We start from the raw sequence: 23,621 nt of genomic DNA on the forward strand, positions 1-23,621 counted from the left end.
TGAATTACAGGTGTGCACCCCTATGCCTGGCTCTGGCACAGTGATTCATGGTCCTAGTTCTGCATTGGAATGTCTATCTTGCCCATAGTTCTACCATTCTTACATTTTGTTTGTTTGTATTTTCAAATTTTGTTTATTTGAGAGAATCAGTATACCCAGGGCGTCTAGCCACTAAAATGAAGTCCAGATGCAAGTGCCACTTTGTGCGTCTGGCTTTACGTAGGTACTGAAAAATCAAACCCTGGTCCTTAAGCCATCAGGCAAGAACCATAAACGCTAAGCTATCTCTCTTTCTCTCTCCAACCCACATTTTACTGTTTTAGGAAGCTCTTCAGATTTTTGGGGTTCTCATGCTAACTAATCAATGGTTAAACTTTTGGTTTTTCAAGGTAGGGTTTTGGTCTAGCCCATGATGGCCTTGAACTCATAGGGATCCTCCCACCTCTGCCTCCTCAGTGCTGGGATTAAAGGTGGTATAACCATGCCAAGCTTCTTTTTTTTAAAAAAAAAAAAAATAGTTTTTAGCTTATGTATTTGAGAGAGAAAATGGAAGTGCCAGTACCTCCAGCCAATAAACTTCAGATGCATGTGCCACCTTGGGCATCTAGCTTACATGGGAGATTAAACCTGGGTCCTAGTACTTTAACTGACAAGTTATTTCTCCTTTCACCTACACTTCTAAAGGGAGCATTGTTGGTGATAAAATAAGCATTGATACATGACTTTTGGAGGTCAGTAGGTACCTAGATTTTACTTGCCAATCTTGTTGTTGTTGGTTTTTTGAGGTAGGGTCTGTCTCTAGCTTGGAATCCACTGTGAAGTCTCAGGGTTGCCTCGAACTCACGGTGATCCTTCTACCTTTGCCTCCCAAGTGCTGGGCTTAAAAGCTAAGAGCATAACTCAGTGATAAGAGTGCTTGCTTAGTAAGTGTGAAGCCCTGGCTTAGACTGGGGGGGGGATGGAAGACGGAAAGTTTAGACTGATAAGTTGATCAGTTACAAAGGACAAGTTATAGCCTCTTTACCAATCAGAAGATTGGCAGGGAAACCAGGCATGGTGGCACACACCTTTAATCCCAGCACTTAGGAGGCAGAGGTAAAAGGATCACCATGAGTTCGAGGCCACCCGAGACTACATGGTGAATTTCAGGTCAGCCTGAGCTAAAGTGAGACCCTACCTCGAAAAAAAAATTTTTTTTTTCCTTTAAAAATTTTGCTGTACTTGAACAAGAATTTTTCAGCTTCCTTAATTTTGTTTATTTTTCTTTCACAAACTGGCCTAACAACTTTGATTGCATTGCCTGGGGAAGAAATGAGTGTATATCTTGTTTGGAAACATTCCTGGAAAAATACTGTAATCTGCTTGGGTTACACCTAACATGCAGACATCAGGGATTGTTAAAGTAACCTTTTAAGGGCTGGAGATAAGGCTTAGCAGTTAAAAGCGCTTTCCTGGGAAGCCTAAGGACCCAAGTTTGATTCCCCAGTATACAAGTAAGCCAGATACACAAGGTGGCACATGTGTCTGGTGTTCATTTGCAGTGGCTAGAGGCCTTAGTGTGCCCATTCTCTCTCCCTCTGCCCCTCCCTCCCTCAAATAAATAACTTTTTACAAAGTAACCCTTTAAATTTATGTAATGGGAACCTTTTCGTTTATTTGTTTATTTATTTATTTATTTTTGAGACAGAGTTTCCCCTGTGGTCTAAGATGACCTATAATCCTGCTTTGACCCTACTGCGTCCAGGGATACTAGAACGCCCACCACTACGTATACCATGGGTTGTTTGGTTGGTTGGTTTTGGTTTTTTGGTCTCACTCTGGTCCAGAATTCACTGTGTAGTGTCAGGGTGGCCTTGAACTAAAGGGTATTCTCCTGCCTGTGCCTCCCAAGTGCTGGGATTAAAGGCTCCCGGCTTCCATGGTTTTAATAATGTGAGTTCTTAGCCAGGCATGCACCACTGTGCATCAGGCGTTACATGGGTGCTGGGGAATTGAGCCAGGGTCATTAGGCTTTGCAGGCAAGCACCTTGACCACTGAGCCATTTCTCTGCCCAAGTTTTTTTTTTAACTTTTATTTTTTACCATTTTTGTTAAAAATGTGTTTGTGAGTAAAACCCTCTCCTACACAGTGTAGGAAGAGCTGTGCATGGAAATTAGTGAAAGGTAGTTTTGTGCAAACAATTCTAAAGAAATGTATTTCAGGTTTATTTAGTAACTTGGTAGATATCTACCAAACAAAAATATTCTGGCAAGCTCTCCTCTGAACCTTTTAAATAGAATCTGATAAGATGATCACATCCATGAATGTGTTCACCACTTTGCCCTCTCTGGAGTGTTACATGAATATGAGGGTAAGGTTGCCCATCTGTGCTATAGCAAAGTTTCTTAATGAATGTTTATCTTCTTAATAAGTAAATAGCTACTTATCTCAGAGTCATTGCTTTACCCTCCACATTATTATCTGCCTTTAAGGATTGTCTTCAAGCATTTTGGGTTCACTCAGTTTGTCCCAAGGTTCTCCTTAGCCTCAAATTTTCCAATCCTTTGATTTTGGATGCCTATTGTTGACTCAGCTCTGAACCTTACCCCTACGAATCTCAGATACCCTTTCATTCTATTCACTACCAATTGCCTCTTCATCAGTTAGATTTCCAAGGAAATACTATAAATTAGAACATATTAGTGTTGAGAAAAACAAAAAAATCTGGGCTGGAAAAATGGTTCAGCAGTTAAGAGCACTTCCTGAGCAAGCATGAGGGCCTGAGGAGGCCTGAGAGATTGCTTAAGTTAGGTCCATTCAGCTGGCCGAATGACTCTAGTTAGCAATCACCCAAGAATCACTGAAGCTTCCAGGGCGGGGTCGGGGGGGGGTGGGGGTAGCAGGATCAGCTGGATGTGAAGGCTGAGGTAGGAAGATCACCAAGCTAGAATGAGACCCTACATCCAAAAAAAGCCTGGGTGTGGTGGTGCGTGCCTTTAATCCAGCACTTGGGAGCCAGAGGTAGGATGATCACCATTAGTTCAAGTACACCCTGAGACTACATAATGACTTCCAGGTCAGCCAGAGCTAGAGTGAAACCCTACCTTGGGGGGTGGGGGGGAAGGTTAGGGTTGGAGAAATGGCTTAATGGTTAAGGTGCTTGCCTGCAGAGCCAAAGGGCACATGCATCTGGAGTTCATTTGCAGTGCTGGAGAACCTGGCACGCCCATTTCAAATAAAGAAAGATAAAATATTTTTTTTTTAATGTTAAGCTGCAGGATCAGTAAGACACTCTGGTTCAAATAAGAACAGGCAGAAAGGGATGTAATGGGACACCCGCCATTCAGTGCTGGCAACCACAAGAAAGAGCGTAAGCATGTGTGCATACACCACACACAACTGCAAAGGCAAAAGGAAAAAAAAAGAAGAAAATAATTCCCTTAGTCCTTAAAGATTACAAGAGGCCCTAAGGTCAGGATATGTGCTCCTTTAAGAACTGTCCATCTTAAACCAATAATAAGGCTGATACTCAGGTTTCCCTGTACATGAGCTGCATGGAAGACAGGAGGCACGCTTGCAGTCTAGACAGGTTTTGTTTGGGTAGTGTAGGGAAATGAACTCAAGCCTCTACCACTGAGCCACACCCTTCACCTAGAACATTTTTTTCTCTCGCTTTGGTAAGGTGGTATCTCACTAGCCCAGGCTGACCTAGAATTCACTATGTAATCTCAAGATGGCCTTGAACTCACAGCAGTCCTACCTCTGCCTCCGATGTGCCACCACTGTCGGCATTTTTATTTTATTTTATTTATTTATTTATTTTGGTTTTTCTTTTTGGTTTTTCGAGGTAGGGTTTCACTCTAGCCCAGGCTGACCTGGAATTCACTATGGAGTCTCAGGGTGGCCTCAAACTCATGGCGATCCTCCTACCTCTGCCTCCCGAGTGCTGGGATTAAAGGCGTGCGCCACCACGCCCGGCTTACTGTCGGCATTTTTAAATTATTTATTTTTTTATTTATTTGAGGGAGAGTTATGAGCACACCAGGACCTCCTGCCTCTGCAAATGAATTCCAGAAACAGACACGACTTTATCTGGCTTAATGTATATATTGGGTCATCAAACCTGGGCCCCTCAGACTTCGCAAGCAAGTGCCTTTAATTGTTGAGTCCCTGGTTTGGTTTTTGTTGTGTTTTGTTTGTTTTCAGACCCAGGCAGGCTTCCAGCTGTCTATCTTCTTGCCTCAGCTTCCTAAGTACTGGGTTAACAGGTGTGTGTCACCATACCCAGCTCTTTAGTTCTCTTGCCTTGGCCTTGAGCTCAGCATTTATCTGAGTTTGGCCTTGAATAGCTGATCCTTTTGCCTCCACCTCCCTAATGCTGCCAGGTGTACTGTTCCATGCCTGACCCTTAGGATGATTTGTTTATTTATATATATATATATATATATTTGAGAGAGAGAGAGAGGTACAGAGGAAGAGGGAGAAAATGGTCATGCCAGGGCCTCCAGCTACTGCAAATGAACTCCAGATGCGTGTGCCCCCTTGTGCATCTGGCGCACATGGGTCCTCGAGACCTTTTCGAGATCCTTTGGCTTTGCAGGCCAACACCTTAACCACTAAGCCATCTCTCCAGTCCTAATTTTGTTGTTGTTTATTTTTATTTGCTTGAGAGTGACGGAGAAAGAGGCAGAAAGAATGGGCGTGCAAGGGCCTCCATCCACTGCAATCAAACTCCAGATGCGTTTGCTCCCTTGTGCATCTGGCTAATGTGGGTCCTGGGGAATCGAACCTCTCCTTGGGGTCCTTAGGCTTCACAGGCAAGTGCTTAACCACTATCCAGCCCTAATTTATTTATTTGAGAGAGAGAATGGGCACACCAGGGCATCCAGCCACTGCAAACGAACTATAGATGCATGAGCCATCTTGTGCGTCTGGCTTACACGGGTCCTTTGGCTTTGCAAGCAAGCACCTTTACTGCTAAGCCATTTTTCCAGCCCCTCCCCCAGGACAATTATGATTATTTATTTATTGGTTTTTCAAGGGTAGGATTTCACTCTAGCTCAGGCTGGCATGTGTCACCATGCCTGGCTTGTAAAAATATTTTTTACTTACTTATTTGGGAGAAGAGAGTGGGTGTGGGTGTGCCAGAGCCTCTTGCCAGTGCAAATTCCAGATGCATGTGCCACTTTGGGCATTTGGCTTTTTGTCAGTACTGGGGAATTATCCAGGTCACTAGGATTTGCAAGCAAGTGCCTTTAACTGCTAACCATCTCCTTAGCCCTTTAGGATATTTTTTAAGTTAAATTTACTTGCTTAATATTCTTTTCTCCTCCTTGGTTTAGCATTAAAAAAAAAAAAAAAACTCCAGAAAGTTTTTCTGAAATTTCACTTTAGTAGTGTTTGTGAGAATAACCAAAGCTATCTATTACCATTTTCCTCTTTTTGAAATTCTTGTTCCCCTATCCAAGGGGTGGTAGCAAAATATACCTTTCTATCCTGTGTACTGCCTTTGATAACTTGTAATATTGAGGGAAACTATCAATAAAGTATGAACCAGGCTTGTAGACTTTTTGATGATTAACTGAAAAAAGCTGGCTTTAGAGATGAAACTGCAGCTGACAGTCTGCAAGTTACTTTTGATAGTAAGAGGACTAGATTGTTCACCTGTAAAGAAAAATTTTATATAAAGAATTTGTAGGATTTACCACTAGGAGAAAGCAATCAGGGCAAGGACTTCTGTAAGTGAAGTTCCTTTCTAATACAAACACTGAGGGAAAAACATCAGCATGTATGAAATGATTGAGTACTACATGAAATTGTTTTACTAAGACCTGGTTTCAGAATTCTCAGATTTTAAACAGCTGTAGTTACAAAGCTAAATAGGGTAATGTAAAGGTCTCTCATTAAAACTCCTATACTGGGGGCCAGGGAGATGGCTTAGGAAAGCATTTGAAAGCATGACAATCTGAGTTTGGATCCTAGCACTTGTGTAAATGCTGGATGGGCATCCCAAAGACAAAATGGCTAGCTTCACTAACCAAATCTGTAGGCTTTGAATGCAAGTTTCTGTCTCAGAGTAGAGAGCCAACTAGGAAGATAGCTAACTTCAACTTCCATGCTCCACTCACACACACATACACAGCCATTCCCCTACCACCACCCAACAAGAAAAAAAGGCATATTGGCTGGGCCTCATGGCATGTGTCTGTAACCCTAGCAACACAGGAAGCTAAGACAGAAAGATTGTAAATTCAAAACCAGGGCAATATATTAAAATAGACACCCTGCATCTTCACTCCCAGCTTAGGCAGAATTTCTGTGAATTCAAGACTAATGGGGCAGGGTAGTGGGCTGGAGAGATGGCTTAGCAGTTAAGGCACTTGTCTGCAAAGCCAAAGGACCCAGGTTCGAGTCCCCAGGACCCACATAAGCCAGATGCACAAAGTAGTGCATGCATTTGGAGTTAGTTTGTAGCAGCTGAAGGCCCTGATGCAGCCATTCATTCTTTCCCTCTCTTGCTCTCAAATTAGTAAGTTTAAAAAAAAAAAAAAAGAGAGACTTAACCAGGGTACAGCATGAGTTCCTTTTCAAACTAAAAAAGAAAAAAAAAAACTGTATTAGAATAAAAACACTTTAACCGGGCATGGTGGCACACGCCTTTAATCCCAGCACTCGGGAGGCAGAGGTAGGAGGATCTCCAAGAGTTCGAGGCCACCCTGAGACTACATAGTGAATTCCAGGTCAGCCTGAGCCAGAGTGAGACCCTACCTCGAAAAACAAAACAAAAAAAAAAAAAAAAAAAAAAGAAGAAGAAGAAAAACACTTTAAAGGGGACTAGAGGGCTGGAGAGAAGGCTAGTTGAGGCACTTGCCTACAAAGCCTAAGGACTCAGGTTCTATTCCCCAGGAACCATGTAAAGCCAGGTGCACAAAGTGGTGAATGTATCTGGAGTTTGTTTGCAGTGGCTTAATGCCCTAATGTGCCCATTCTCTCTGTGTGTGCCTCTCTCCAGTAAATAAATAAATAATTTATTTAAGGGCTGGAGAGATGGTTCAGCACTAGCCTGCAAAGCCTGAGGACCTGGGTTCAATACTCCAGTGCCCATATAAAGCCAGATGCACATGGTGGTGCACACTGCATGTGTCAGGAGTTCGTTTATAGTGGCCATTCTCTCTCTTTCGCTTTCTTTCAAATAAATAAACAAAATATTTTATTTTAAACTGGGTGTGGTAGTGCATGCCTTTAATTCCAGCACTTGGGAAGCTGAGGTAGAAGGATCATTGTGGATTTGAGGCCATCCTGAGAGTACAGAGTGAATTCTAGGTTAGCCTGGGCTAGACGAAAACCCTACCTCAAAGAAAATTTTTTATTAAAAAATATATATTTAAAGGGGTGAGCCAGAGGTAAGAGTATTGCTGTAAGTGTGAAACCAGCCTGAGACTACATAGTGAATTTCAGACCCTACCTCGAAAAACAAAATAAAGGTGGGGGCACTGGGAGCTCAGTCGTTAAGTGCTTGCTGGCAAATGTGAAGACCTGAGTTCATGCTTCTGTAATTTTCCCATCATATTTATGGTGAGATAAGAAGCAGAAACAGGAGAATCCCTCAGAAGCTCTGTCAGGTCACCTAACCTGGTGTGGTAATAGCGAAAAAGAGATCCTTCCTCAAGGTGGAAATTGAGGACTGGCATCCAAGGTTGTCCTCTGTCCTCCACAGTTAGATACATACACCAAGATGATATGTTAAAAAGGGTCTGGGATATGCTTAATGATTGAGTGCTTTTATACTATGTGAAAGCTCTAATTTCAATCCCCAGCACAGGGAACTTGGGGGTATGAGAAGACTGGCAAATTAACTGGGTGTGGTGGCATGTGCCTGTAACCCTGGTACTCTAAAGGCAGAAGCAGGATGAATTCAGACTTGGAAACCAACCTTGCCTACATAGGGAGACATTGTCTTGGAAAGGGAAAAAAACAAAAACTGGCACATTTGACTACTTTGAAAATATGCAAACTCATAGTTAAGAATAAAGTTTAAGCCAGGCATGGTGGCACATGCCATAAATTCCAGTACTGGGAGGCAGATATAGGAATATCCATGAGTTTCAGGTCAGCTGGGGCTAAAGTGAGACCCTACCTTGAAAAATAAGAAAGAATAAAGCTTATTAGATGGACACGGTGGCAAAACCAAAAAAGAAAAAGAAAATAAAGAACAAAGTTTAGATACTTCTGTAAGTATACTCAATTTATCTAACCCCATTAATTCCTGTGACACTAACAACTACTAAGTTTTTAAAAGTATTTTATTTGGGGGTAGGAGAGATGGCTTAGCAGTTAAGGTATTTGCCTGCAAAGCCAAAGGATCCAGGTTCAATTCTTCAGTACCAATGTAAAGCCAGATGCACAAGGTGGTACAAGCATTTAGAGTTCATTTGCAGTGGCTGGAAGTACTGGGTGCGCCCATATTCATTCTCATTCTCTCTCTCTCAAATAAATAAATAAAAATATATTTTAAAAGCTGAGCATGGTGCCACAAGCTTTTAATCCTAGCACTTGGGAGGCAGAGGTAGGAGGATCACCATGAGTTTGAGGCTACCCTGAGACTACATAGTGAATTCCAGGTCAGCCTGGGCTACAGTGGGACCCTCCCTCATATACATATAATTTTTTTATTATTTATTTGAAACACAGAGTGAGAGAGAGAATGGGTTCGCCAGGGTTTCCTGAGACTGCACATGAACTCCAGACACATGTACCACCTTGTGCATCTGGTCTAGTTGGGTTCTGGGGAATTGAAGCTGGGTCCTTAGGCTTTGAGGCAAGCCATGAAACCATCTTTCCAGCTCTAATTATTGTTTATTTTTTTATAAAATTTTTTTGTCTATTTTTACTTATTTAAGAGCAACAGAGGGAGAGAGAGAGAGAGAATGGGTGCGCCAGGGCCTCCAGCCACTGCAGGTAAACTCCAGATATGTGTGCCCTCTTGTGCGTCTGGCTAATGTGGGTCTTGGGGAATCGAGCGTTGAACTGGGGTCCTTAGGCTTCACAGGCAAGCGCTTAACTGCTAAGCCATCTCTCCAGCCCTAATTACTGTTTATTTGAGAGAGAATGCAAAATAGGTCCAGACACAAGTTGTCACTTTTACTTCTCTGGTTTACATGGATCTTGGGGAATTGAACCTGGGTGCTTTGGCTTTGCAGGCAAGTGCCTTAACCATTAAGCCATCTCTCCAGCCCCTAATTATCTTTGTATATATATTATCAAAAGGTTGGTTTTATTCATTTATTTATTTATTTTTGCATTATGTGCATGTACAGACACACCTGGGTCTGCATACAAATACCTGTCAGGTTTACATAGGTGGCGGGGGAACAGGCCAGCAAGCTTTTCAAGCAAGTGCCTTTAAATGCTGAGCCATCTTGTCAGCCCTACTTTTGTATATGTGTATTCATTTTTTATTGACGACTTCCATAATTGTAAACAGTATCCCATGGTAATTCCCTTCCCCCCACTTTCCCCTTTGAAACTCCACTCTGCATCATATCCCCTCCCTTCTCAATCAGGCTCTCTTTTATTTTGATGACATTATCTTTTCCTCCTATTATGGTCTTGTGTAGGTAGTGTCAGGCACTGTGAGGTCATGGATATCCAGGCCATTTTTTACCTGGAGGAGCACTTTGTAAGGAGTCCTACCCTTCCTTTGGCTCTTAAATTCTTTCTGCCACTTCTTAGCACCATGACGCCTCCTGAGTCATCCCAAGGTCATTGCCATCTAAAAAGAGAAGGTTCTCTGACCAAAAGTGAGAATAGCATTCATATATGGGTATGAACATTATGTGCTTACTGGGCAGTTTGATAAGCCTAGTATATACATTTAGCCAGACAGCAGCATATGTTACACCCCTAGGGCTCATGACTACCCCTGTTGTAGGTTTTCAGTATCAGGGATGTATTCCCTCCCATAGAGCGGGCCTCCAATCAAGTTAGAGGGCAGTTTGTTTCCTCCATAACAGATGTGCCACTATTTTACCTGTTGGCTCATTTGACTTGGCTGGCCATATGTAAGGCTTGCAGTATCCACTGTTGAGTGTGTTCACTGGTGGTTTCTCTCTCTCCCATTGAATTGCATGCAAAGTGGTTTTTAATCTTTTTTATTGGGGAGGGAGGGGATTTGAGGTAGCGTCTCGCTCTAGCCCAGGTTGACCTACAGTTCACTACATAGTCTCAGGGTGGCCCCGAACTCACGGTGATCCTACCTCTGCCTCCCAAGTGCTGGGATTAAAGGTGTGTGCCACCATGCCCAGCCCATCTTTTTATGATACTATTATTTGGGAATGTGGTGAGGGTAGGGTCTCAACCTAGCCTAGGCTGACCTGGAACTCTCAGCAATCCTCTTATCTCTGTCTCCTGAGTGCTAGTACTAAAGGTGTGCAACGCCAGGGCATAATATTTTATATATCCACTTTAGCCAACCTGGTATTCATGTGTTTTATATGTTAGTAACGTAAGTTTCTATTTTTTTTCACTTTGTTTTTACTGCTCATTCTTGTAAAGTTAGTGGAAACACAAATTAATCTTTCTCAGGAAAGCATCCTTGACTTTTTTAGAATAATCTGTCAAGTTAAAAGCTTTCCTGCTCCCTGGTGTGTGCCTCCCTTTCTGCTCTTTCATTTTTCTCTTCTTTTACCCATTCCACTGTTTCCTTCTAAAAGCCTGCCCCGTGGTGCTTATAATCCTCCACCCCTTCCTTCTCTCCCCACTTGTTTCTCTCACCTGTTACAGTAGTCTTTTTTTTTTTTTTTTTTTTTTTTTTTTTTTTTTTTTTTTTAAAGGGAGGGTCTCGAAGTGAGGTTTTACTGTAGTCCAAGCTGACCAGGAATTCATTGTGTAGTCTCAGTTTCAGACTGGCCTTGAACTCACAGTGATCCTTCTACCTCTGCCTCACAAGTGCTGGGATTATAGGTGTGCGCTGCTACCACACCAAGAAAAGACTTTAAAAGTAATGTCCTATGAATGTACTGTATCTTTTCTATAGACTTTTGGGATTTTTGTCTCCTTTTTGTGGAGTGCACATGTGTACAGAGATACATGTATGCCATTGTGTGTGTGTCAGAGGGCAACTTTCAAGTGTTTTCTCTCACCTTCCACTTTTTAATGTTTTGTTTTCCGAGGTAGGGTTTCACTCTAGCCCAGGCTGACCTGGAATTCACTATGTAGTCTCAGGGTGGCCTCAAACCATGGCAATCATCTACCTTTGCCTCCCAAGTGCTAGAATTAAGAGTGCACACCACCACGCCTGGCAAACATTTTTGAGGCACAGGGTCTTTAGTTCTCATCATTGTTCAGTGCTCTGTTGGCTAGGCTTTCTGACCCATGAACTTCCAGAATGTTCTCCTCTCTGCCTCCCATCTTGCCATAAAGATAATAAATGGGGTTATTAAGTGTGGGGATCCAAACTCAGGTCTTCGTGCTTATATAGCAAGAGCTTTATCCACTGAACTATCCACATGGCACCTCCAACCACCACTTTTTTTTCTTGAGACCAGGTCTCGTGTATTTAAAGCAGTCCTCAAACCCATGATGTAGCTGGGGATGACCTTGAATTGCTGATCATCCTGCTTCTTGAGGTCACTATGTAACTGAGCATGACCTTGAACTTCTTTGTTTTTTTTCTTTTTTAAATTTTTTTATTAACAACTTCCATGATTGTAAACAATATACCATGGTAATGCCCTCCCTCCCCCACTTTCCCCTTTGAAACTCCATTCTCCATCATATCCCTTCCCCATCTCGATCAGTCTCTTATTTTGATGTCATGATCTTTTCCTTCTATTATGATGGTCTTGTGTAGGTAATGTCAGGCACTGTGAGGTCATGGATATCCAGGCCATTTTGTGTCTGGAGGAGCACTTTGTAAGGAGTCCCACCCTTACTTTGGCTCTTACATTCTTTCTGCCACCTCTCCCGCAATAGACCCTGAGCCTTGGAAGGTGTGATACAGATATTGTAGTGCTGAGCACTCCTCTGTCACTTCTTTCCAGCACCATGATGCCTTCTGAGTCATCCCAAGGTTACTGCCATCTGAAAAGAGAAGGTTCTCTAACCAAAAGTGAGAGTAGCATTAATATATGGGCAGTTTGATGAGCATATTATATACATTTAGCCAGACAGCAGCATATGTTACACCCCTAGAGCTCATGACTACCCCTGTTGTATCCCTGTTTCAGTATCAGGGATGTATTCCCTCCCATGGAGTGGGCCTCTAGTCCAATTAGAGGGCAGTTGGTTTCCACCATGACAGACAAGCCACTGTTGGCACCTGTTGGCTCATTTGGCCTGGCTGGCAAAATATAAGGCTTGCAGGGTCCACTGTTGAGTATCTTCACTGGTGATTTCTCTTTTTCCCATTGAACTGCATGCAGAATGGCTTCTTCCAGCTTTCTGTCATCTGATGACCTTGAACTTCTGATTGTCCTGCTCTGTATATTGGGAATATTGGTGGGTACCATCACCCCTGGCTATTTATTTACTTGAGAGAGAGAGGCAGACAGAAAGAGATAGATTGAGTTTGCCAGGGCCTTCAGCCACTGCAAATGAACTCCGGATGTATGTGCCACCTTGTACATCTGGCTTACGTGGGTCCTAAGGAATTGAACTGAGATCCTTTGGCTTTAAGGCATATGCCTTAACTGCTAAGCCATCTCTCCAATCCTAGTATATTTTTTAAATATTTAATTTTATTTATAAGCAGACAGAAAGTATGGGCATACCAGGGCCTACAGCCGCATGAGCCACTTTGTGCATCTGGGCTTTACATGGATACTGGGGCAATCGAACTCAAGTTATTAGGTTTGATAGGTAAGCACCTTAACCACTGAACTCTCTCCAGCTCTTTTTGATATTTTCATTTCTGAGAGGATGGGGAAGAAAGAGAAAGCATGATGACAGTGTTTCTCAGCTGGGGAGATTGCTCAACAGTTAAACATGCTTGCTTACAAAACCTGCTAGCATTGATTTTATATGAGGCAGGTCTCATTCTAATCCAGGCTAACCTGGAGCTAATTCTGTAGCCCAAACTGACCTTGAACTCAATGATTCTCCTACCTCAACCTTCTGAATGCTGAAATTATAGGTTAAAACCACAACGATTGACATTGTTCCTTTTTTTTTTAATTAAAATTTCCCACTTCCACCCTCCTCACACACGCCCCACCAGGTCAGGGCTCACTGAGTGTGCTAGGATGAAAGATGTGTACCACCATGCCCAGTTAAAGTGTTCAATCAGAACAGATACAGTTGAGCTGGAGAGATTGCTCAGCCCTTAAGGTGCTCTTAAGGACCTGGGTTCAATTCCCCATGTAAGGCCAGATGCACCAAGTGACACATGCATCTGGAGTTCATTTATAGTGGCTAGAGGCCCTGGCACACCCATATTAATTCTCTCTGTCTCTGCATTAAAATAAATAATTAAAAAAATCTAATAAGTTTGATACATTCAATACACTGTCCTTGACAGAGGGGCAGATTGAAATTTATTTGTATGTTCATGGGTTCCTGTGTTCTTCTTTCCCATAATCAAAGCTCTTAAGATGCTCTGAGCGAATTTAAAGAGAAAAGGATGACAATAAAGTATTTTGTCTATATTTTGGAAAGACTTGTTGCATTATATTGATATAGCATCTCTCATTGAAGGGCTTCCAAAGTCTAAATGTCTGCTATGGGGCTGGGGAGATGGCTTACCACTTAAAGGTACTTGATTGCAAATCCTGCTGACCCAGGTTCCATTTCCCAGCAAGCATGTAAAGCCAGGTACTCACTCTGGTGCATGTATCTGGAGTTCCTTTATAGTGCCAAGAAGCCCTGGCATACCCATATCTGTCTCTCCCTCTCACAAATTTTTTTTTAATTTTATTTATTTATTTATTTGAGAGCGACAGACACAGAGAGAAAGACAGATAGAGGGAGAGAGAGGGAATGGGCGCGCCAGGGCCTCCAGCCTCTGCAAACGAACTCCAGATGCGTGCGCCCCCTTGTGCATCTGGCTAACGTGGGACCTGGGGAACTGAGCCTCGAACCGGGTCCTTAGGCTTCACAGGCAAGCGCTTAACTGCTAAGCCATCTCTCCAGCCCACAAATATTTTTTAAAAGAAAGCTAGGTGTGGTAATGCACACCTTTGATCCAAGCACTCAGGAGGCGGAGGTGCGAGGATTGTCTTGAGTTCAAAAGCCACCCTGAGACTGCATAGTGAATTCAGGTCAGCATGGGCCTAGAGTGAAACCCTACCTCAAATAAATTAATAAAATAACCTCCAGGCATAGTGGTACATGCCTTTAATCCCAGTATTTGGGAGGCCAGGGTAGGAGGGTGGCTTTGTGTTTGAGACCAGTCTGATACTACATCGTGAGTTCCAGGTCAGCCTGGGCTAAAATGAGACCCCTCCTCAAAAAAACAAATTAAATAAATAAAATAACCCTTAGCCAGGCGTGTTGGCGCACGCCTTTAATCCCAGCACTTGGGAGGCAGAGGTAGGAGGATTGCTGTGAGTTCGAGGCCACCCTGAGACTACATAGTGAATTCTAGGTCAGCCTGCGCTAGAGTGAAACCCTACCTCAAAAAAACAAATAATAATAACCCTTGCTATGGACAGATCTCATTACCAAATTCTACCTTATTGGCTCTCCTTACTATACCTTCTCTTTGCAACCTTGAAGAATGAGAATTTTCCCTTTGAGCACTTTCATTACGTGGCTAATTTTAATATTCAAGTAACTGAACAGCTACAATATTTAAAAACACTCTTCATAGGTCTTGCTAAACATTGTTCACACCTTCATATAGTTCCTTCCTTGCTGGTTCTATTCAGAACGATTTCTGTTATTTCAGAAGCATCTCATAATAACACTTTTGTGTTTTTCTTTCCCACAGCAATGGCACGAGCATGATATCATTGATCATTCCTCCCAAAGACCAGATTTCACGAGTGGCAAAAATGTTAGCAGATGAATTTGGAACTGCATCTAACATTAAGTCACGAGTAAACCGCCTTTCAGTTCTGGGAGCCATTACATCTGTACAGCAGAGACTCAAACTTTATAACAAAGGTAACCTGAATCTTAATCATTTTCTTTCTCTATTTTGTCTTGGTTATAATTTCTATTCTGATCCTATCATGTGCTTAATTCATTAGTATTTCCTGCAGTCAGCTGTTACCATTATCCTTGAACTTTATTATTTATTTATTTATTTATTTATTTTGTTTTTTTTCAAGGCAAAGTCTTACTGTAGCCCAGGCTGACCTGGAATTCACTATGTAGTCTCAGGGTAGCCTCAAACTCTCAGCAATCCTCCTACTTCTACCTCCTGAGTGCTGGGATTAAAGGCGTGCACCACCACCGCTCAGCTGGACTTTATTTTTTTTGTTTTTTGGGTTTTTTTTGGTTTTTGGTTTTTGGGTTTTTTTTTGGTTTTTCGAGGTAGGGTTTTCACTCTGGCTCAGGCTGACCTGGAATTCACTATAGAGTCTCAGGGTGGCCTCGAACTCTCAGCTATCCTTCTACCTCTGCCTCCCGAGTGCTGGGATTTAAAGGCATGCGCCACCACACCCGGCTGGGCTTTACTTTTTATTGACAATTAAGAGATAGCTACTGTACTTAGAAAAATAAATTCTTTTTAAAAATATTAATTTATTTATTTGAGAGAGAGAAGCAGACAGGGAGAAAGAGAGAATGGGCACACTAGGGCCTTCAGCTGCTGTAAACGAACACCACCTTGTGCATTTGTCTTACAATGGGCCCTGGGAATTGAACCTGGGTCCTTTTGCAGAGAAGCACCTTAGCTATCTCCAGCCCAGAAAAATAATTTTTTTTTTTTTTTTTTTTTTTTTTTTTTTTTTTTGGTTTTTCGGGGTAGGGTCTCACTCTGGTCCAGGCTGACCTGGAATTAACTATGTAATCTCAGGGTGGCCTTGAACTCTTGATGATCCTCCCACCTCTGCCTCCCAAGTGCTGGGATTAAAGGCATGCGCCACCACACCCGGCCCAGAAAAATAAATTCTTTTTTTTTTTTAATTTTATTTATTTATTTATTTGAGAGCGACAGACACATAGAGAAAGACAGATAGAGGGAGAGAGAGAGAATGGGCGCGCCAGGGCTTCCAGCCTCTGCAAACGAACTCCAGACGCATGCGCCCCCTTGTGCATCTGGCTAACGTGGGACCTGGGGAACCGAGCCTCGAACCGGGGTCCTTAGGCTTCACAGGCAAGCGTTTAACCGCTAAGCCATCTCTCCAGCCCCCCAGAAAAATAAATTCTATTGAGACATCTCAGGAAGTTTTCTAGTTAGAGCAAGAGTTCTTAGGGTAAAGAGACTTAATGATATTTATTTTTAAATTATGAATGTGAGACCATTTAAAACAGAAATTGTTTATGTTCTTTGCAGTACCTCCAAATGGTCTGGTTGTTTACTGTGGAACAATTGTAACAGAAGAAGGAAAGGAAAAGAAAGTCAACATTGACTTTGAACCTTTCAAACCAATTAATACATCCTTATATTTGTGTGACAACAAATTCCATACAGAGGTAAGAGTATGAGTATAGAACATTGTCATCTAAAGAAGCCCCGTACTCTTCAGTGGTCATTCCCCTTTCTCCCAACTTTTCCCAGCTGTAGGCCACCCTGAGACTACCTAGTAAATCCCAGGTCAGCCTAGACTAGAGTGAAACACTACCTCAAAAAACTCCAAGAAAAAAAAAAAAAAAAAAAAAAAAACTCCAAGAAAATAAATAAATTTGCTTGTGCTGAACATTTTGTATAATGTGATCATACAATTTGTGGCTTTTTCTAACTGACATATTTGCTTAACTTCATGTTTTCAAGGATCATTCATGCAGCAGTACTTTGGGGGGGTTGTTGAGGTAGGGTCTTGATCTAGCCTAGGCTGACCTGGAATTCAGTATGTAATCTCAGGCTAGCCTTGAACCAAATCCGACTGCCTCTGCCTTCCAAGTGCTGGGATTAGAGGTGTGTGCCACCATGCACTGCTTAATTAATTTTTTTTTTTTTTTTGATGTATTTGAGACAGAGGAAGAGAGGGAATATGGGCACAAATGGACCACCTAGTGCATCCAGCTTTAGGTGGGTAGAGAATCAAACTCAAGCCCCTCAGGCTTTTTAAGCAAGAGCTTTCAACAGTTGAGTTATCTTTCTAGACTTATTACTACTCTTTGGTTTTTTGAGGTAGGATCTCACTCTAGCTCAGGCTGACCTGGACTTCAAGTGTTTATCAATTGATTCAATGTTAAGAATCATGCACTGGGAGGGAGGGGGTTGAACCATCTGCTTTTATTTTTGTTGATAGTATGTCTAGAAGTGGAATTGCTATGTCATCTAGTAACTATATTTAATGTGTTTTGTTTTTCAAGGTAGGGTCTCGCTCTAGCCTAGGTTGGCCTGGAATTCATTATGTAGTCTCAGGCCACTTGAACTCACATCGGTCTTCCTACCTCAGCCTCTGGAGAGCTGAAATTAAAGGCACACACACCACACCCAGCCAAAAAATCTTTTTTAATGCAGTAGGTTTTATTTTCTTCCTTGTCTTATGAAAATTTTGAGTGACAGGTGCTACAGATTGAGCTTTAGTAGTAGAACGGAAACCTCATTAGGGTGACCTAAATCAGTCGACAAGCAGGAATTCATAGCTGGCTATTTGTTTAGTCCCTTGCCTTTCATCAACTTAAGGAAGAACCTCTATGGTAGAATTAGAACTGACATTTGTCCACATGTTTTATAGTGGAATACTTTTTGCTAACTTGACAGGAAGTGCACAATGTCAGTTGAATCTTGGTTGACTGCACATATGGTCTAGTGTACGTGTGTTTTATGTGTGCACACATGTGTATGTATGTGTGGGCATACCGGGTCTCTTACTGCAAATGAATGCCCATCCAGCTTTACATAAGTGGTCAGGGAATTGAATCCAGCAGGCTATACAAGCAAGAAGCTAGCTGAGCCATCTCTCCACCCCTTAACCTGTTTGTTCAGGTTTTTTTGTTGTTGATTTTTTTTTTTTTTTCCCCAGTTTGTGGTAGAGGCTTCCTGGAAGACTAAGTGATCCTACCCCATTTACCTAATCAGGTTTGAAAAAAACAGATTTTGAATCTTTTTAAATTACTCATTTTTAAAATTTATTTATTTATGAGAGAGAGAAAGAATTGGCACATCAGGGCCTCTAGCCACTATAAATGAGCTCTAGACGCATGCATATGCGTTACTTTCAAGGTAGGGTCTTAGTTTAGCTCAGGCTGAACTGGAATTCCCTATGTAATCTCAAGGTGGTCTTGAACTCATGGTGATCTTCCTACCTCTGCCTTCCAAGTGCTGGGACTAAAGGCGTGCACCACCACACCCCACTTTTTTTTATTATTTAGTTAGTTAGTTAGGTTTTTTTTTTTGAGGTAGTGGTTACTCTAGCTCAGGCTGACCTTGAAATTCACTATGTAGTCTCATTGGCCTTGAACTCTTGGCAGTCCTCCTACCTCTGCATCCCGAGTGCTGCGATTAAAGACATGCACCACCTTGCCCAGAGAGAGAATGGGCACGCCAGGGCCCTAAGCAGCTGCAAGTGAACTCCAGAAGCATGTGCCACCTCATGCGTCTGGCTTCTGTGGGACCTGGAGAATTGAAGAACCAAGGTCCTTTAGCTTTGCAGGCTAGCATGTAACCATTAAGCCATCCCTCTAGCCCTCTTTTTTGAGATAGTGTCTCACTGTAGCCCAGGCTGACCTGAGAATCACTATGTAGTCTCAGGTTGGTCTCAAACTCAGGGCAGTCCTCCTATCTCTGCTTCCCAAGTGCTAGGATTAAACGTGCACCACCACACCTAGCTTTTTATATATATATATTTATTTATGGGCTGGAGCGATGGCTTAACATTTAAGGTGCTTGCCTGCAAAGCCAAAGGACCCAGCTTTGATTCCCCAGGACCCACATAAATAAGCCAGATGTGCAAGGTGACACATGTGTCTGGAGTTCATTTGCAGAGGCTAGAGGGCCTGGTGTGCCCTTTCTCTCTCCTCCTCCCTCCCTCTTTCTCTCTTTTTCAAATAAATAAAAATTAAATATATTTATTTATTTGAGAGGGATAGAGATCAAGAGGCAGATAGAAAATGAGTGCACCAAGGTCTCTAGTCACTGTAAATGAACTCCAGACACATGGGCCACTGTGTGCATCTTGCTTACACAGGTCCTGAGGAGTTGAACCTGGATCCTGTGGCTTTACAGGCCAAAGTGCCTTAACCACTTAGCCATTTCTCTAGCTCCCCCCTTCCCCACTTTACTTTTTTTATTTTATTTGAGAGAAAGTGGTAGAGAGAGGGAGCATGGGTGCACCCAGGCCTCCAGCAGCTATTAACAAACTCCAGATGCATGTGCCACCTTGTGCATTTGGCTTATATGGGTTGTGAGAAATTGAGTCAGGGTCCTTTGGCTTTGCAGGCAAGCACCTTAAACTGCTAAGCCATCTCTCCAGCCCCTAGCTCATTTATTAAGTTAGCTTAATTGGACCTTCTAAAACTTAACTCCTATTCCAATAATAATTGAAATGGTTATGATAGAGCTGGCGAGGGGGTGGTTTACTACCTCCCTCTCTCCATATAAACCCACTACCTGGAAATCTGAGGCTCCATGCTGGCTTGAGAAACATAGAGACCCTCTCTCAGAAGGGGAGAAAATTGTCAGTGATTTCTGTTGTGTCTAAGGAATTTTAATAATTCTTAAAAGGAATAAGGGCTGGAGAGATGGCTTAATGATTAAGGCACTTGCCTGCAAACCCTAACGGCCCAGGTTCAATTCCCTAGTACCCACATAAGCCAGATGCACGTGGTACGTCTGAGTTCATTTGCAGTACCAAGAAGCCCTCGTGCACCCATTCTCTCTTCTTTCTCTATCTGCGTCTTTCTCTTAAATAAATAAAATTTTATTTATTTATTTTTTATTCCTTTAAAAACAGATTGTTGAAGACCTTAAGCTACTTAATGGCCAATGTGGAAATGATTCAGAGGATAAGAGCAGCATCTGCTGTACAAGCATGAGAGACCTGAGTTTAATCCCCAGCACTAACATACACATATAGCTCAGCTGCTAGAATGTTTGCCTCATGTGCTTAATACCCTAGGTTTGATGTCTAGCACCATATAGACCAAGTGTGATAGCACACTGGCATAATCCCCGCACTTAAGAGGTAGAAGCAGGAGGATCAGAAGTTCAGGTCTGGGCTGGAGAGATGGCTTAGTGGCTAAGATGCTTAAGGACCTATGTTAAAGCCTAAGGACCTATGTTCAACTGTCCAGATTCCACGTAAGCCAGACACTCAAAGGTGACGCAAGCGCAAGGTCACACATGACCACTAGGTGGCGCAAGCATCTGGAGTTTGATTTCAGTGGCTGAGGCCTTGGTGCACAAGTGTATTCATATTCTCTCTCTCTTTAAAAAAAAGTTCAAGGTCATTTCAGCTACATGTCAATTCCAGGTTAGTTAGGACTATATGTAACTCTGACAAGCAGAAAACCAAAACACAGCTGTTGTAGTTACCTTCCTATGGCTGGGACAAAGCACCAGACCAAAAGCAGCTAATGGGAGGACAGTTTTCATTTTGGCTTACAGTCTCTAGGGTCAGCTTCGTGGTAGCAGGGAGAAGCATGGCATGAGTAGACTGGACATCACCTCTGCCACAGTAAACCGAACTGTGGCAAAGGGAAGCTGGCTGTAAGACCCCTAAGCCTGCCCCCAGTAATACACCTCCAGCAAGGATCCCACCTTCTAAATTGCCAACATCTAGGGACCAAGTGTTCTGAAAACACGAATTTATGAGGGACATCTGATTCAAACTTCCACAGCTACCTAACATATCATTAAGATATAAGGCTGTTTTGTTTTTTAATTGGGGTACATGAATTCAGGCCTTCACATATGCTAAACTGTAGCTCCATGCAGCATTTCTGTGTTTTGTGTGTGCATGTTCATGTGCCTCAGCACACATGTGGAGGTCAGAGACAACTTTGAAGTTGGTCCTCACCTTTCTGCCTCATTTGGAGGTAGGGTTTCTTTCTGAATCTCTCCTGTTGTGATCTTAGTCTGCTACTTCTCTTTCTTAAAATATTTTATTTTTATTTATTTATTTGACAGAGAGAGAATGGGCACACCAGGGCCTCCAGCCACTGCAAACGAACCCCAGGCGTGTGCGCCCCCTTGTGCATCTGGCTAACATGGGTCCTTTGGCTTTGCAGGCACATGCCTTAACCGCTAAGCCATCCCTCCAACCCCTGCTACTGTTCTTTGCTATGCCTCTCAACAAGCTTCCAGGAAAAGCTGATGTTTCCACCTGCCGTTTTACCATTAGCATGCTGAGATTATAGAAGCTTCTGGCTTTATTTATTTCTTTAGGGGGAGAGACAGAGAAAGAATGGGCACAGCAAAAGAACTTCAAATGCATGTGCCACCTTGTGCATCTGGCTTTTCTGGGTACTTGGTCCTTAGGCTTCTCAGGCAAGCACCTTAACTGCTAAGCCATCTCTCCAGCCCACTTCTGGCTTTTTATCTGAGGTCTGGGAAAGATCAAATTGGGGTACTCAGAGTTTTGGAGAAAAACACTTGATCCACTGAGCCATCTTCGTATCTCTCTATCCCTTGTTGTTTTGTTTATTTTAAATTATTTTTATTTATTTATTTGACAGAGAGAGGGAGAGAATGGGCGCACCAGGGCCTCCAGCCACTGCATGTGAACTCCAGACACATGCGTTCCCTTGTGCATCTGGCTAACATGGGCCCTAGGATACCAAACCTGGGTCCTTTGGCTTTGCAGGCAAATACCTTAACCACTAAGCCATCCCTCTAGCATTTGCTTGTTTGTTTTTATATACTTATTTATTTTTGGTTTTTCGATGTAGCGTCTCACTCTTAGCTCAGGCTGACCTGGAATTTACTATGTAGTCTCATTGTGGCCTCCAACTCACAGCAATCCTCCTACCTCTGCCTCCCGAGTGCTGGGATTAAAGGCGTGCCCAGCTCTTGTTTGTTGTGTTTTTTTTTTAATTTTTTTTGTTTATTTTATTTATTTATTTGAGAGCAACAGACAGTGAGAGAGAAAGAATGGGCGCGCCAGGGCTTCCAGCCTCTGCAAACGAACTCCAGACGCGTGCGCCCCCTTGTGCATCTGGCTAACGTGGGACCTGGGGAAGCGAGCCTCGAACTGGGGTCCTTAGGCTTCACAGGCAAGCGCTTAACTGCTAAGCCATCTCTCCAGCCCCTCTTGTTTGTTTTTAATATGAGAGAGAGAGAATATGGGTATGCCAAGGCTTCCTGCCACTGCACATGAGCTCCAGATGGGTGTGTCACTTTGTACATCTGGTTTTACGTGGGGACTCATACCCAGGCCATCAGGTTTTGCAAGCAGTGGTCTTGAACCACCAAGCTATCTCTCCAGCCTTTGTTTTTCGTTTTGAGACAGGGTCCCATGTAACCCAGCTTGACCTCAAGCTTACTATGCAGCTAAGTATATCTACTTATTTATTAGAGAGAGAGTGAGAAATGGTGCACCAGGGCCTCTAGCAACTGCAGACAAACTCCAGACATATGAGCCACCATGTGCATTTGGCTTACGTGGGACCTGGAGAATCGAACCTGGGTCCTTAGGCTTTGCAGGCATGTGCCTTAACTGCTAAGCCATCTTTCCAAAGTGCTGTGTTCATAGGTAGTGTGCTGTTATAACCAATTCAGTATTTGTGTCTTAGTGCTAATTGTCTAGTTTGGCCTGTCTGAAGTTGGTTCTTAGTTGAAAACCTGCTTTCTGGACTTTTGATTGGTTGGTTTTTTATTTTTGTTCTGTTTTTTATTGTTGAGTAAGGGTCTTTCCTGCTCAAACCCAAGATGACTTGGAGTTCACTATGTAATCTAAGGGTGACCTCAAACTCACAGCAACCCTCCTACCTCTGCTCCCCCCACCCCAAGTGCTAGGATTAAAGGCGTGTACCTCAATGCCTGGCTCTAAACTTTTTCATTTATTTTTTTTTATTATTTTCTTAGTTAAAATAGGATAAGGAATAATTTGTTCTAAAGAGATTGTTGTCTGTCAATTAATGATCTTCCAAGCCTATAGAATTCAAACTCCATCACAGAAATATGTCTCTGTGGGTTCCATGACTACTTAAACATTTTCTCTTTGGAAAGGTGAAAATAAGGGGATGTAATAGTAAACCAGCATTTTTTCCCATAAAACTTTTTTTGTTTTGTTTTCAAGTTTGGATTTCATACTAGCCCAGGGTGGCCTCGAACTCATGGTGATCCTCCTGCCTCTGCCTTCCAAGTACTAGGATTAAAGGTGTGCGCCACCATGCCCAGCTTTTCTTTTTGGCGTTTTTGTGTGTCTGTCTGGTTTGGTTTGGTTTTTGGTTTTTCGAGGTAAGCTCAGGCTGACCTAGAATTCACTGTGTAGTCTCAGGGTGGCCTCGAACTCACAGCAATCCTCCTACCTCTCTCAAGTGCTGGGATTAAAGGCGTGTGCCACCACACCCGTCTTCTTTCTAGTTTTTTTGAGGTAGGGTCTCTCAAGTTCCACCTACCTCAGCTTCCCAGGTGCTGTGATTAAAA

The 23,621-nt window shown here is 42.7% G+C and overlaps 1 protein-coding gene across 1 annotated transcript in view; it reads left to right on the forward strand.

Annotated features, from left to right (window-relative positions):
• Etf1 (eukaryotic translation termination factor 1) overlaps positions 1 to 23,621 on the forward strand; it is a 49,974-nt gene that overhangs the window by 15,766 nt on the left and 10,587 nt on the right. The window contains exons 3-4 of the mRNA XM_045132492.1: positions 14,907 to 15,082; positions 16,419 to 16,558. Of these exons, the coding sequence (XP_044988427.1) occupies positions 14,907 to 15,082; positions 16,419 to 16,558 (316 nt within the window). The remainder of the gene's footprint in view (positions 1 to 14,906; positions 15,083 to 16,418; positions 16,559 to 23,621) is intronic.

Source organism: Jaculus jaculus, chromosome 13 (assembly GCF_020740685.1).
Source record: "Jaculus jaculus isolate mJacJac1 chromosome 13, mJacJac1.mat.Y.cur, whole genome shotgun sequence".
In the NCBI taxonomy this organism is placed as follows: Eukaryota; Metazoa; Chordata; class Mammalia; order Rodentia; family Dipodidae; genus Jaculus; species Jaculus jaculus.